The sequence below is a fragment of the Helobdella robusta genome, assembly GCF_000326865.2.
Source record: "Helobdella robusta unplaced genomic scaffold HELROscaffold_33, whole genome shotgun sequence".
Lineage (NCBI taxonomy): Eukaryota > Metazoa > Annelida > Clitellata > Rhynchobdellida > Glossiphoniidae > Helobdella > Helobdella robusta.
This window is the reverse complement of record NW_008704623.1, coordinates 1,098,560-1,114,730: the sequence shown is the minus strand read 5'-3', so window position 1 is coordinate 1,114,730 and position 16,171 is coordinate 1,098,560. Positions and strand designations below refer to the sequence as shown.

Sequence of the window (16,171 nt, the reverse complement as noted above, 5' to 3'; positions counted from 1 at the left end):
ATGTATGTATGTATGTATGTATGTATGTATGTATGTATGTATGTATGTATGTATGTATGTATGTATGTATGTATGTATGTATGTATGTATGTATGTATGTATGTATGTATATTTATGTATGTTAAAACCAAATCATTGACGAATGACACCAAAAGCCAAGCGTCTGACTAAATTTGATTTTATTTTCTGTAACGTCACTCAACCACGTCGGCATTCAACTGGACATTTTCCAACACAGACATGTATGTATGTATGTATATTATGTATGTATGTAGGTATGTATGTATGTATGTATGTATGTATGTATGTATGTATGTATGTATGTATGTATGTATGTATGTATGTATGTATGTATGTATGTATGTATGTATGTATGTATGTATGTATGTATGTATGTATGTATGTATGTATGTATGTATGTATGTATGTATGTATGTATGTATGTATGTATGTATGTATGTATGTATGTATGTGTATGTATGTATGTATGTATGTATGTATGTATGTATGTATGTATGTATGTATGTATGTATGTATGTATGTATGTATGTATGTATGTATGTATGTATGTATGTATGTATGTATGTATGTATGTATGTATGTATGTATGTATGTATGTATGTATGTATGTATGTATGTATGTATGTATGTATGTATGTATGTATGTATGTATGTATGTATGTATGTATGTATGTATGTATGTATGTATGTATGTATGTATGTATGTATGTATACGTGCGAGTAGTCAGGTACAATACAATGTATGAATATATGTACATCAGACAGTCAAACGTTATTAAAATGCGATTTATATTAAGGTGTAAGTTTTTTTATTATACATACACCCACATACAGACACACAGACACACACACGAACACACACACGAACACACACGCACACAAACAACACATAAGTTGCTCTCTCCCTCTCTCTCTATATATATATATAACGCTTTGTTATGCCATTACTTATTTTAATTGTTATTCTTATTATTATTGTTATTTTTGTGGTTTCTGTTAATTTTTTTAGCTATTTTTATTATTTTTTTTAGCTATTTTTATTATTTTTATGAAAAAAGAATTCGGAGAATTAATAAATTTAATGGTAAAATAGCTTCTAGTTATATAATATTGAAAGTAAACCCATCAACATTCAACATTTTTTTATCAACGTCGTCATCATCATTATCATCATTATCATCATTTGTTCATTATTATTAAAATTATTATAATTATAATAATAACTATTATTAATAATAATTATTATATTCATTTTCCATTGTTCTTTTTTATTAAATTATGATTATTTGCTAGCTACAAATGTATTTTTTTTAATGCAAAGTTAGTCAAACAACGCAGTACATGTCGAAATAGATGAAGTCGTCTGGCTCTCTCAACATATCTGATCTGTCGTTCGGGTGTGTGTGTGTGTGTGTGTATGTGTGCGTGTGTGTGTGTGTATGTGTGTGTGTATGTGTGTGTATGTGTGTGATGGCAAGACATTCACTTACATCTTTCCATTGAATTTTCTGTCGTAAGTCTTAATGTGAGCGATGAGCCTGTGATAAAAAATAACTATAGAAAAAAAAATCTATTAAGAAAACGTTCGTGTTGTGTTTAACGCACGGTTACCTGGTTCAAAAACAACCTGCGCAAAACAATAATAATAATAATAATAATAATAATAACAACACTAATAATAATAATAATAATAACAATAACAACACTAATGATAATAATAATAATAATAATAATAATAATACTAATATTATTAATAATAATAATAGTAATAATAGTAATAATAATTAAAAAAATAATAACAATAACAATAATAACAGCAATAATAATAATAATAATAATAATAATATGTTGATAGAAATGAATAATGATGCTACCATGACTTTATCTTTTCCATGTTCGGGATACTGATTGGGATAGGATGGTTTCTAAACTCCTCGAGGAAGCTCTCGTGCAGGAGTTTGTGATCATCGTAGTTCTCGTAATTGGCCTTCCTCATCTGCGACTTTTGTAATTATTAATATTTAATTATTAATTTAATTAATTAATTAATAACGTCTAAATTGGCCCCAACAGTAATATTTCTCAGCAGCAGCAGTAGCAGTAGCAGCAGAAGTTGTAACAGTCGCGTTTATAGTTCATAACAAAATATAAATTATAAGCAATAAAGTTGTTATGCCTCTCATAATATAATCTAAATTATAAATAGTATAATTATTATGCCTCGCGTAATATAATTTATATTATGAATAATTATGCCTCTCGTAATATAATTAAAATTATAAATTATATAATATAATTATTATTATGATTGACCTCTTCGTAATCGAAATGCATCTTGTAGATGCTTATCGTGTATTTAATCTGGGCCTCGTCGCCTGTATTCTCTGACAATTTGTCTACCTCTGAGAAGACCTGCTGATGCTGGTCATCTAGCTTGGGATACTTTGAGTAGATAATTAGGTAATCAATTAATTAATTAGTTGATTAATTAATTAATTAATCAAGTAAATAAGTAAGTAAGCGTTTAAGTAAATGTAGTAGTATTATCGTTCACTTGTTATCGTCATCGTCATCAACATCGTCGTCGTCGTCATCACCATGGAAGCCATCACATTTATATTGTGAGATGGATTAATGAAATTTATATAGAGCAATTCAATTAATCTAGGCGCGTGTTGGATGACGAATCGCACGGTTGATAAAGACGGGCAGTTAAGATTCTTCTTGCGTTTGAACCCGGTTACTGCAGATCTGCTCGTAAGTGTAGTCAGTCACTTTATGAGAACGAGACACTATAACTAATGGAAAAGACACTATACATTCGATACAAACGTCAATTTTATATTCAGACTTCCACGAGTAGGATTCTTGGTCTGCCATGACCAGAGGGGAAATATACATCATCAGTAATATTCTAACCGACATATTTTTTAGAATAGTTTTAAAATATGATTTATTATACTTAATAATTACCTAATAATATATGCCTAACAAACGTGATAAATATTTATTTATTTATTTCATTATTAATCATTATTTTATTCGATTTAAATTCTCCTTGTTTGTTAAATCATATTTGGTTTGTGCAAAGGTTCAAGTCCTCTAATAAAAATCTTATTTGTTTTAATATACCTGGATTAAAAATAAGTTATATATGTATGTGTGTGTGTGTATGTGTGTGTGTGTGTGTGTGTGTGTGTGTGAGTGTGTGTGGCGCTAGTCTAAGTTATATTAGTAGTGTAATTTTTATTTTCTTTATGGATGAAGCGCCTAGTAATTTAAATTAAATAAATTCACTTTTCTCCACAGTAGCATAAACAAACACGTACAGAAATTATATTATTTAAAATTTTGTAATAATCGGCTATTTAACCGTATAAATAAAATTGAACTCTCACGATGTCCTTAGATGTCAGTCTGTCGGTGGCTTCCAATCCAAAAAATGTTGAAAATAGCAGCGTTAATACTAGTAAAGATGTCATCAGTAACCCACTATCTAAAAAGCTCAGTAAAATCTTGGATACCAGACTAGACAATGATAAGGTGGGTGCGTAACTAAAGGATTACCAGTTGAAAATTTTAATTGAATCAAGAAAATAATCAGTCATTCAATCAACTAACCATGAATTATCCAATCAGAATCAATCATTTATTTATTTGTTCTTTGTTAATGTTTTAATAAATTTATTTCAAATTTAAATTTTTTTAATATTTATTTAATATATTTATTAAAAATTAAATTAAGCAGTTGCTAAAATAAATTAATTTAAATATAGTTAATCAAATTACTTAATGAATAAAAACTTTTAATTAGTTAATAAATTTTTATTAGGACATGTTAGAGGCTTTGAAATCATTGTCGATATTTTTCACGGAAAATAACATTAGGACTAGGAGAAATCTGAGAGGTGATATAGAAAAGAGGACTTTGAATATTAATGAAGAATTTATTGGGGCCTTTGCCGTCGTCAAGGAGGTTATGATAATGATGATGACAATGATGGCTGTGATGATGATGATGATGATGATAATGGCTATGATGATAAGTTTTTTGTCTTAAATCAATGTTCTTATTTTATTTCATTCATTTTTTAATTTTTTATTAAAGTTAAATATTGTTTTAATTATTTTCAGCAACTTGACAGCATCTATAAGGACGTGGAGGCCATTAATGCTTGCTGCCAGGATATGATATCACGATTGAAAGTAGGGATGGGCTATTTTTATGTACTTATTTATTCCTTCATTCATTCATTCATTCATTCATGCATTCATTCAATGATTGACTGATTGGTAGAAAACAAAAAGTCAAACTCATGACCTGATAAGTCAGACAACGACGTTAAAGGCGGAGACGCACAAGTTGCAGTTGAGAAATCGGCTGGTTAGTCACGGCAACATCTTTACTACCATCATCCATCATCATCAACACCATGACTCTCTTCATCATCATTACCAACAACAACATCATCATCTGCATAATTATCAACACCATCATCATTATCATTGACATCATCGTCATCATCATCATCATCCATATTACCATCATTATCATCCCCTACAACGAAATCATCATCATCATCAGGTGGACGCGTTTTTACTGAAGTTTCAGCTGACCGAAGAAGAAAAGCAGGCTCTTAAAACTGGAAGGGATGGTCAACTGAGATCCGTGCGTCTTATTCAATCAATCATTCGTTCATTCATCCAAACTTTCAATCTATCGTTCACGACAACTATTACTATTACTTGCTAGGATTTCTTTACTGCACTGGTAAGGGTCAAGCAGATCCACAACGACTGCAAGCTGCTACTGAGGACCAACCACCAGACAGCTGGGTGAGTGATGATGATGATGGTGGTGATGATGATAATGATGATGATGGTGGTGGTGATGATGATGGCGATGGTGATGATGATAATGATAATAATGATGGTGGTGGAGGTGGTGATGATGATGATGCTAGTGGTTATGAAGAAGAAGATGACGATGAAAGTGATGATGATGAAGAAGAAGATGATGACGACGACGATGATGTGTATGGTCGTAATAGCACAACATACATTATACATGCACAGCACTTACATACTTGCATACATGCACAAACACACGTACACACGCGCATACATGCAAACGTACACACTCATACACACACTTTTACACATACACACATTTTCACACATACACACATTTTCACACACACACACACGCACACATGGAAGTTTGGAGATCATGGAATCTATGGCATTACAGCAAGAAACAGCATATGAAAAGTTGTACAGATGGACACAGAGTACGTTATATTCATTCATTTATTCCTCCATTCATTTATTCATTCATTCATTCATTCGATCATTCACTCGTGCAGATGAATGTTGCCTGTTGTCAACTGACTCACCTGACATCAGTCTCAAACTTAGCCAGGCCATTGCCGCCTTGTATGACAGGCCCGTGCTATTCAAGTTAGTTCATTCGTTTATTCATTCATTCATTCATTCATTCATCCATTCATCCATGCATTCTTTCATTCATTTAATCTCTAATATATGTATTCATTCATTCTTTCATTCATTCATTCATTCATTCATTCATCCACAAACAAATCAGATACTCCATTGACGAGTTCGGCAACGCGCGTCGTGCCGCTGTCGTCCGGAACTTCATCGACGCTCTGACGAGGGGCGGTCCTGGCGGCAACCCTCGACCAATAGAATTGCACAGCCATGACCCACTTAGATATCTAGGTCAGGGTCAGGGTGATTATGGTTGTGACTGCGATGATAAGAGTGAGATGTTTGGTATATATTAGAGTGTTAATGAGGATGATGATGAAGATGAAGAAGAAGATGAGGAGGAGGATGAAGATGATGATGACGATGCGAAGATGATGATGATTACGATGATGGTGATGATCAGGTGACATGCTGGCATGGATTCACCAGTCGACCGCTTCTGAAAAAGAACATGCCCAAGCCCTGCTCAAAAACTGCCAGATGATTGGTTGGTTGGTTGATTGATTGATTGGTTGATTGGCTGGCTGGTTGGTTGGTTGGTTGGTTGATTGATTGGTTGGTTGGTTGATTGAATGATTGATTGATTGATTGATTGATTGATTGATTGATTGATTGATTGATTGATTGATTGGTTGTTTGGTTGGTTGGTTGGTTGGTTGGTTGGTTGGTTGGTTGATTGATTGATTGTTTACTCACTTTAGATAATGCAATAGAAGATATCCTGATGCATATTACAGAAGGAGTGGCGAGGCCTCTCAAGGCAAGTCAATCAATTGACCATTCAATCAATCAATCAATTAATTAATCAATCAATCAATCAATCAGTCAATGAATCTATCAATCAATCTATTTATCAATCTATCTATCTATCACTCTACCAATTAGTTGCCAGTCAATCAACTTATCAGTCACATTCACGCTCAATTAATTTATTATTCAATTAATTAGTTATTCAATCAGTCAATCAATCAGCTAATTAGCCACTCATTCAATCAATCATTAATTCAATCCAGGTAAGAATTGAACAGGTGTTAACTTCAGAACCAGGCCCCATACTTTTATACAAGTTGTCAAATCTCCTGCAATTTTATATTTCTACTATTAGGTTGGTCCTTGGCTGGCTGGTTGGTTGATTGATTGATTGATTGATTGATTGGTTGGTTGACAGTTTGTTGGTTAATTAGTTGGTCCGTTATTTGATTGGTTGATTGGATAGTTTCATTTGAATGGTCAGCAGTTTGACATCTCGTTACATCATTATCACATCACCTCAACGTGACGTCACGATGACGTCATCAGCCAGATGATGCCGAGCACGTGCGTTCTGGTGCACACGCTGGACGAGATGTTCCAGCTGAGTAGGAAGGTCTTCTTCAGCAGTCTCTCCTTCGCTGCTAACAAGCTCATTGATAAGGTTGTGATCATTCATTCGTTTATTCACTTTTAAATTCATTCAATCAATCAGTCGATCAATCAATCAATTAATCAATCAATTAATCAATCATTCGATCAATCAATCGATCGATCAATCAATCGATCAATCAATCGATCATTCATACTTCCTTCATTCACACAACCAGACGCCCACTCAATCACTCAACAATTCATTCATTCATTCATTCATTCATTCATTCATTTATTATTCATTCATTCACCCTTTCATTCATTCATTTATTCATTCATTCATTCACTCACTCATTCAGGTGGAGCAGCCGCCGGCCGACCTCACTCCCACTGACTCCATCCAGAAGGTCCTCGCCCTCCTTCAAGGAATTCTCTCCTCCAATGAATCATCAGTGGCCAGTGCAGACGAGAAGAGGGGTGTCTTTCTGCAGGTTTTGATGATGATGGGGATAATGATGAGAACGATGATGATGACGATGACGATAATATTGATGATGAATACATGTTTACATACATACTATACAAAATTTTACACAACCGAACTACCTGCAGCCTAATCTGGCATAACCCACTAAAACCCACCCCCAACAATGCCGCCATATTCACTAACTGCTCAGATCTTAACTTACATGGTGGAGCCCCTCGTTCAGGCCTGCTCACTTTCGGCCAGTCAGCTACCCCCAGTGGACATGGCTACTTACATGGTCAACAGCTTGCACGTCATTCAATGTGTTGTCGCTCTCTACGAGTTTACTGACCAGAGATTGGAGATGTTGCAAGCACAGGTGTGTGTCTGTGTTTGTGTGTGTGTGTGTGTGTGTCTTTTCTCTTTCTCCTCCTCCCTCTCTTTTATCTCTCTCTTTTTTCGCGTTTTGTTTACATACTCTAGATAATTTACACACTGCCCATGTCTCGTTTCGTTTCGTTCATACAGTTTAGATAATTTACACATTTTCCATGTCTCGTTTCCTTTCGTTTACACACTCTAGATAATTTACACACTTCCCATGTCTCGATTCGTTTCGTTTACATACTCTAGATAATTTACACACTTCCCATGTCTTGTTTCGTTTCGTTCACACACTTTACACACACTGTACACAAGATTGATGCCCATATGGACACCCTAGTAAACGAGCATGCATCGTTAATTCTCCACCATTGCGGCCTTACTTCTCTCTGTACATCTCTACAACTTTATGCTAGGAGTGAAGTTTGTACTTGTAGCGAGTGAGTGAGTGAGTGAGTGAGTGAGTGAGTGAGTGAGTGAATGAATGAGCGAGCGAGTGAGTGAGTGAGTGAGTGAGTGAGTGAGTGAGTGAGTGAGTGAGTGAGTGAGTGTGTATATGAGTGAGTGAGTGAGTGAGTGAATGGATGAGTGAAAGAATGAATGAGTGAGTGAAAGAATGAATGAGTGAGTGAATGAGTGAGTGAATAAGTGTATGGAGTTTGTCATAGTTAAATATAAACGCAGCTGTGAGTTAACGAATGAATGATTGAATGAATGAGTGCGTGAATGAAAGAATGCATGTTTGAATAGTTGAGTGAATGAGTAAATGTATCATCATTCAAGGAGCCCCTATCGAAGATGTCTGGAATGGATGTTGCTTCTGTGAAGGCAGCTATGGTGAGTAGGATGACGACGATGATGATGACGACGACGATGATGATATAGTAATGATAATATCACACGTGCTATTTATCCTCATCATCAAAGTTATCGTCGTCATCATCTTCATCGCTATGATCATCATCACCGTCATCATCACCACTAGGCAAAACTGGATGGTTTCCTGTCAAATCCCGACCCTACGACCATGGGGCAATGCAACAGAGTTCAAAGTTCAAAGTTCAGGTAAAAATATAAAGCGCCGGACATAGATATAGATACACACACATACATACACAACGACAACACACATACATATATATACATACATACATACAGACAGACAGACATATACTTACACACATTCCCACAGGGATCAGATAAAGCGCCGAACGACAGAACTAATTTGCATGGCTTACTCCCAACTCTACTCTGCCATTTCCGATCCTAAAAATCAGTACCCCAGCATTACTTCGATTGCCCCCATTGAACCTGGCCAAGTGGCCAGACTTTTATCGTGAATTGATGTGCATTTGTGTGTGTGTGTCTGTGTGTGTGTGTGTGTTGTGTGTGTTTGTTTGTTTGAACGTTGTTGTTGTTCGCTATCACAATGAAAACATTCCTTACATTGTTGGTTATTATAATAACTATTGTTTACTTGTTCTTGAGTTTTAGGAATAAATTATTGTAATTATAAGTGCGTACACTTGTAACTGGTTTATGACTGATTAGTAATTGTTGTTTAATCATATTAGAATACATGTCTGGTTAATTAACACTGTGTTGGTTGAAATATTCATAAAATTTTGTATTTCTACGTATTTTCAGTTACTTTTGCATGAAATAAAAATTCAGTTTAGTGTAAATGGAGTAGTGAAATTTTAAAAATTAAAGCCTGAAAAACAGTAGACGGTCGATTCTGGTCTCTGAGACATGCCCTTACTTGTTTGGCGGTGGAAAATTCACATTGTAGTGTGGGCTCTAGACGAGACAGAGAAAGATATCTCACAACGGACTGTTGATCGTGTCTTTGGAACGTCGCTAAATCGCGCAACAGGTTCATTGGCTTCAAACGGGAACCTGCCAAAGATTATTTTCTAAAAATGTTATTAGTTCTTTGTCATGGTAAACGATATTTAACAAACTAAAAGTAAAACTTGCATACCGTTCAAAGACAAATTGTCAGGCTTGTACAAAAATAAAAAATTTCTTTATAAAAATTTATTAAAGATATTATTTTGCTAGAAGATTACAAAATTGAAATGTTGTTTTGTGCAAAATTGAATGCAAATGCTTTCAAAGTTTAATTAACATTAAATTAAGATTAACATTAAAATTAATATTATATATAAAGAGAACTGTATGGAAATTAATTTGAAATTATTTTTTGAAAATGGAAATTGTCAATTCTCAATTGTGCTGCTGATTAGATTCTTTTCTACTTTCAAGTTAACCTTCAACTTTAATGTCCAATCTAAGTCTAATTATTAAATGTTAATACTTTTTTAAAATAATAATGACTGATGTGTATGTGTTTGTAATTAATAATTAATTAATTAGTTAATTAATATAAAATTATAAACTAATACAATTTAAAATTTCATATCTTACCAGCTGAAATAACAAGCAGGTGAATCAGAAACTTTATCATCATCACCAACCACGAAACCATCATCATTGTCCTAATGAAGTTGAAAACTCTGGAGTCAACACTGTCAAACGTGGAACCTTTTAGGGACCCTAAACTGGATCTAGAACAATATCTCACTAGTCCACACATTGCAGGTTGGTTAAAAAAGAACTTATATAAAATTTATTCATTTATATTTAAGTTTCATTTAAGTCTATAATTAATTTTTTTTTAAACTTCACAATAATTCATTAACAAATTTATTTATCTCTTTGCTGTAGTAATCATATCTGAATAATAATAAATTAAATAACATTTCACTAATCCGCAATTCATATTACAATATAATATGTCATAATAATTATATTATCATTATAATTATTACTATAATAATTATATTATAATGATAATTGTTATATCTCTGTCACAGGTCACATGTTATACCATATCGAGATGAAGTTTGGAGACATTGAAGGAAAGACTGTTGTTGACTTGGGATGTGGGACTGGAATGCTATCCATTGCTGCCTCACTCATGGGAGCTAGGTTGGTTGGTTGATTAGTTAATTGATTTTTTGGTTTTTTAAAGGGTTAGTTGGTTGGTTGGTTAGTTATTTGATTGATTGATTGGTTGTTTAAAGGGTTAGTTGGCTGGTTGATTAGTTGATTGGTTGTTTAAAGGTTTAGTTGGTTTACTGGTTGGTTGGCTGGCTGGTTGATTTTCAACATTACCTAACATTCTTCTACAACATCTAAAATTATATGAACAAGGTTATCTTCTAATTGGCTATCAAATTCCACTAATGGTTAAAAGTTAACTTCAGTTTTAAATAGCAATTTATATATAAAATAACTCCGTGAATCGCTATTTTTAGCTACTGTTTGGGTCTAGACATTGACGACGATGCCCTTAGCATTGCCAGGGAGAATTTGGATGATGGTGAAATAACAAACGTCGATTTATTAAAAGTTGATGTACTGCAACTATATAGACAGCTACAGCGACGACAGCAGCAGCGGCTGCAGAAGCCAGAAAGACAACTTCTACAAAACGATGACGTTAATGATAATTTAAAAAAACTCAAAGTGAAAGATGAAACAATTTTTGACAACAACGACAATACTACTGCTGCTACTACTGCTGCTGCTACTACTACTACTACTACTAATAATAATAACAATAATAACAATAATAATAATAATAACAATAATAATTGTGGTTTGTTTGTCAACAAATTTGACACTGTTATTATGAACCCTCCATTTGGTACTAAAGATATAAAAGGTGCCGATCTTTGTTACGATGATGGCGCTGATGATGATGATGATAATGATGATGGCGGTGATGATGATGATAATTGTAATAATAATGATAATAATAATACGAATAATTGAATAATTCAGATACTGATATAGATTTTGTCAAATTTGGCCTATCCATATGCACAGGCTCTGTGTATTCACTCCATAAAACTAAACATTTCCTGGTATTATTATTATTGTTATTTAATTATTTATTGATTATATTATTATAATTATTTTTATAATAATAATTATTATTATTATTGTCGTTGTTGTTGTTGTAGCATTTTTTTTAAAATGTTTAAATGTTCCAATGTACTTATTCCCTTCATCCTAGTTCTATTTTATAATTATTTAAAAAAAATTATGTATTAATAATAAATAACTGTAACAATTACTATAATAATAATAATAATAATTTATCTATGGTAATAATAATTAATTAATTACGGGCTTTTGCAAAGTATATTTCTAGAATCTCAACAAACATAATTTCGACAAAAAAATATTTTTAAAATCCTTCTTCACAACAAACAAAAAGGTCATAGAGAAAAGGTTCAGAAGGTTAAACGTCCGAGTTGAACCCGTGACCCAGATAAAGTTTGACCTTCCGAGGTCATACAAGAATCATAGACGTGAATCGTTGGATATCGAAGTTCAGATGTTAAGGTTTTCAAGGATAGATGGGTGATGGTGAAAAAGTGATTAATTTTCATTTATATTTATATTTTATTATTATTATTGTTATTGATGTTTCCTTTTTGCTTTTATTTTCATGTTCGTAAATAAAAATTTAAATTAAAGTAAAACTTGTTAATTAATATTTCGTTTATTGTTTTTTTTTGGTTGCAAATGAACTCTTTCATGGTAATATAATACACTAATCTAGGATTGGCTTATTTAGTTTCGAAGTTTGATCCAATAATAATCCCACATAAAGTTGTTTAATATGTGTGTATGTATGTGTGTGTATTGTGTGTGTCTGTGAGTGTTTGTATCTTTGGTATGTTTGTGTGTCTGTATGTTTGTAAGTGTGTATGTACAAGTGTGTTTGTGTAAGTGTGTGTGTGTGTATGTGTGTGTGTGTGTGTGTGTGTGTGGTATGATAAAAATGAGTAGATGATATACACATTAAAATGGGAGGTAGGTTATTTGTATACTAGACTATACAAATGAACAAGCATACACACACACACACATAGAAAGAAAGACAGAGAGATGTAAAGAGAGAGAGGAAAAGAAATTGGTGAGGTACATTATACAAGTCAACAGTATGTGTGTGTGTGTGTGTGTGTGTGTGTGTATGTATGTACGTATGTATGCGTGTGTGTGTATGTATGTGTGTGTGTGTATCTATGTGTGTTCATTGTTGGGCTGATTGCGTTCATATTAATTTCATGCTTGACTCGTGCTATAAGGTAGTGAGTGTGATTAAAAGAAATAATAATCGTGAATAATATGAAATAATCATAATAATAGTTAGAATAATAAGGTGTAATAGTAGTAGTAATAATAATAATAAAGACAACAAATGATGTTTTGTTAGCTTTTGCATTGTTAGCTGTTCTGTAGGCTTGAATGTATTAGAAGCATAACAAAGGTATATATCTTGAATAGTTGCATACACACACGCACACATACATACTTACATACCTGTATATATACACACATACATATATACTTACGCATACATACACACATACATGCATACATATTCACGTACATCTCTACAAAATTACTTGAAATGATCGGATAAGTCTTGACTGGTGTTACTAAAATATATTTTAGTTTAATCATTTTTATACAATAAATCTTCAACATAGTTTCTGTTTTAGGTTTAATTTTAGAAATTTATAACTGAAAATACTATAAATGTACTGGGATAATTAACTTTAAAAAATCTAACTGTAGACAGATGTCGTAAATGTCTGCAATGTGATCGCTGAACGTAAGAAAATTTGTTGATACATTAAGAACATCGTCAGAACTGAATTTTTTGAAATTTTGATGAAATAATCAACCAACATGGGTAAAAAGACGGAGATCGTTGATGAGACGAACAAACCTGATTTGAAACCTCATGAGGAAGAGTTGATTCTGTGTAAAATATGCATGAACAACTACGATGACGAGAAGAGGCAGCCGAAAAAGCTCCAGTGTCCACACACGTTTTGTGGCCCTTGCATCGATAAATATCTAGTGTCTGGGATGAGACTAAATAGGAAAGTTAAATGCCCCATCTGCCGTGAGAAAACGCGATGTGGCAGCGATGGTACTTTCTCTCTGGAGGTTAACACTCGTTCCCTTGACTTGGTGTCTCTGATCAAGAGGTATTTTCAGAAGAAAGATAAAAATAAAATGTTGAAATATAACGGAGAATCTGAGGTGAAAACCCCGGAAGAGGAACTGGAGGATCATTTGGATGCTTATGAGGTTGAGATGAGCAAACGAACGGTGGTGAAGTCATCCAACCCAATCTTACATCCTGTCAAAAGACTTGACAGTGGCTACCAATGTCAGAGTGGCAGCGAAGAGGAGGACGATGACGATGAAGATGATGGCAAAGTCGAAAAATCATCTAAAAATAAAACAGAAATAACAAATGCTGATCAAAACAATGCAAATGAAACAGTCCTTAAAACTGATGCGTCGAAAGCAGCACCAAAAGGAGCTATCATTCTTCAAAATATGCCAAGCAACTACGGATTTATTCCATACCCCAACAAACTTCTACAAGATTCATACAAACTTAATATGGAACATAAATTTGAACATCTCCCTGGTGATTTCACGAGCGAGGTTATAATGGAAATGGACGAGGATGACTATCACCAATACGCACCCGTTCCTGATCAATTCAAACCTGCAAGTTCGAAGGTGCCTGCACAAACATTTGTGAAAGGGGTTTGTGAACGGAATGTTGATCAGTCAGTGATGAAGTTTGGCACAGTAGACGAAATTCTGAATGGAGGCGTTGCAAAAAATATGGCTTCTAGAGTTGATAACAATGGCTCATTAAAATCAAACGGTTCGTCCAAGCATTCGCAACAAAGTTCCCTGCATGAAAATTATTCTCAATCTAATTTTCAACAATACCAACGTCTTCCGAACAGCCCTTTCACTGCAAACCCAGCATATTTCGGCATGAACAACCAGGATGATAATGACGATCTAGATTGGAACTATTTCACTCAAACTTCAAGTATAAGCGAAACACAAAGTCTTTCATCAAGACCTGCTGAAACACCGGACAAACAAGTTGATGAAGAGAAAGGAACAATGAAAAGCAACGTTAGTAACGCCAGCAGCAATCCTGGTGTCAGTAGAGTGAACGGATTTATTTATCATAACGCCCCTTCGAAATCGCCACAACAATCTTCACCGTCGTTTCAACTGTCCGGCTCAAACTTCACAGATTCTGTTTTTAATTTCAATGCGTCGTCATCGACACCACCAACACCACAACCATCAGCCAGTTTGAGTGGACAGCACGCATTTGAACAGCATGCAAGCAGAAACCCAGCACCTTGCATTCCTCAATTTCACGAATCAGCCATCTTCGAGGGTCACACGGGCGACAATTTGCATCTTCCAATCAAAATGAAAGCATGTGCTGACGGAAAAGTCGTTGTTATCGATGGTGGAAATCCAGCCGACAGTTCAAATCAGAGTTCAACACCACGATCCGACAATGCTGTTCATATATTCAACAAGAATGGTGACAAGATTTGCTCGAAAAGTGTTCCTAAGATAATAAATGATGCCTGTTTGATGAACCACGATTCGAATAAGCTAGCTGTTGCTCATGATTGCGGAGTCGATATTTATGATTTGTCGGACCCGGTGGATGAACCGGTCAAGACCATTCCTCTGGGGTCCACGAGTTGTTTGGCGCCGTTTAAAAGAGGATTCGTAGCTGGGCAGTCAGGTTTGTTGAACGTTTGTCCTGATCTGGATTCCATTGTGTTATTTTATTCACTCAAGTATACAAATCCCGCCATCGTAAACTTGGGTAACGTTAAAGAATTGGACAGTTGCTTGAACCGACCGGATATTATTGCAGTAACCGACGGCAAAAAATATTTGACGATAGATGGCGACGGGAACGTATTGAAAGACTTCAAACCACACCCAGAACTTCAGAACGAAAACCACAAAACTATCTCGCTGAGCCCCTCCGGCGACAAACTCCTCAAACTTGACCGGAAGAACAACACAGTCGAATTGCATGACGCCTCGATGATGTTCGGAAACAACCGCACACCTCTCGCCTTCTATTTGAACGGATTAGCTAACGGCGCGTTTCCGGAAGAAAAAATTCTGGGTGGTGCACTCGTCGCCGATAACAAAGTATTCCTGCTTCATAAAGGAATTGATGGCTTCAAGATAAAAATGTTTAGATGGATTTAATCAACTCCAGCCAGGCTTGCAATCGTTTCTTACGCATGAGTATGCCCTGAAAACTTAATGTAGTTTACTTGATTGAACGAATACTAATTTAGTAGATGACTAATAACGATATTCAAAATCATGCATGTACCACCATAATTTAGATTTTCTTATTTATTGTAGCGAACGAAGGATTTAATCATTCATTACTTTTGTAATTTTTGGTAAAAGTTTATCTACATTAGTGCCAAATAATCAATCTAAATACATGATTGCGGTAGCATTCGTTTAATTTTTAAACTCAAA

General features: G+C 34.3%; 4 protein-coding genes across 4 annotated transcripts; 3 read left to right on the top strand and 1 right to left on the bottom strand.

Annotated features, from left to right (window-relative positions):
• Positions 1-1,507: 1,507 nt before the first annotated feature.
• Positions 1,508-2,946, bottom strand: HELRODRAFT_175368 (hypothetical protein; the record flags this gene model as incomplete). Its single annotated transcript, XM_009022794.1, has 4 exons — positions 1,508-1,559; positions 1,896-2,023; positions 2,335-2,463; positions 2,758-2,946. The coding sequence occupies 4 exons, from the start codon at positions 2,944-2,946 to the stop codon at positions 1,508-1,510; spliced, it is 498 nt and encodes a 165-aa protein (XP_009021042.1).
• A 393-nt stretch (positions 2,947-3,339) lies between these two features.
• On the top strand, positions 3,340-9,411 carry HELRODRAFT_112997 (hypothetical protein). The gene is made up of 19 exons (XM_009022793.1): positions 3,340-3,564; positions 3,854-3,997; positions 4,156-4,227; positions 4,319-4,405; positions 4,607-4,690; positions 4,775-4,857; positions 5,242-5,312; positions 5,388-5,481; positions 5,627-5,763; positions 5,936-6,019; positions 6,234-6,274; positions 6,513-6,637; positions 6,832-6,949; positions 7,236-7,367; positions 7,554-7,721; positions 8,042-8,149; positions 8,510-8,563; positions 8,712-8,791; positions 8,919-9,411. Exons 1-19 carry the CDS (start codon positions 3,421-3,423, stop codon positions 9,064-9,066), a joined length of 1,974 nt encoding a protein of 657 aa, XP_009021041.1. The 5' UTR covers positions 3,340-3,420; the 3' UTR covers positions 9,067-9,411.
• An 819-nt stretch (positions 9,412-10,230) lies between these two features.
• On the top strand, positions 10,231-12,167 carry HELRODRAFT_157302 (hypothetical protein; the record flags this gene model as incomplete). Its single annotated transcript, XM_009022792.1, has 4 exons — positions 10,231-10,330; positions 10,606-10,720; positions 11,050-11,149; positions 12,018-12,167. The coding sequence occupies 4 exons, from the start codon at positions 10,231-10,233 to the stop codon at positions 12,165-12,167; spliced, it is 465 nt and encodes a 154-aa protein (XP_009021040.1).
• Positions 12,168-13,232: 1,065 nt separating this feature from the next.
• Positions 13,233-16,145, top strand: HELRODRAFT_192456 (hypothetical protein). Its single transcript, XM_009022791.1, has one exon. It carries the CDS (start codon positions 13,502-13,504, stop codon positions 15,884-15,886), a length of 2,385 nt encoding a protein of 794 aa, XP_009021039.1. The 5' UTR covers positions 13,233-13,501; the 3' UTR covers positions 15,887-16,145.
• Positions 16,146-16,171: the final 26 nt, after the last annotated feature.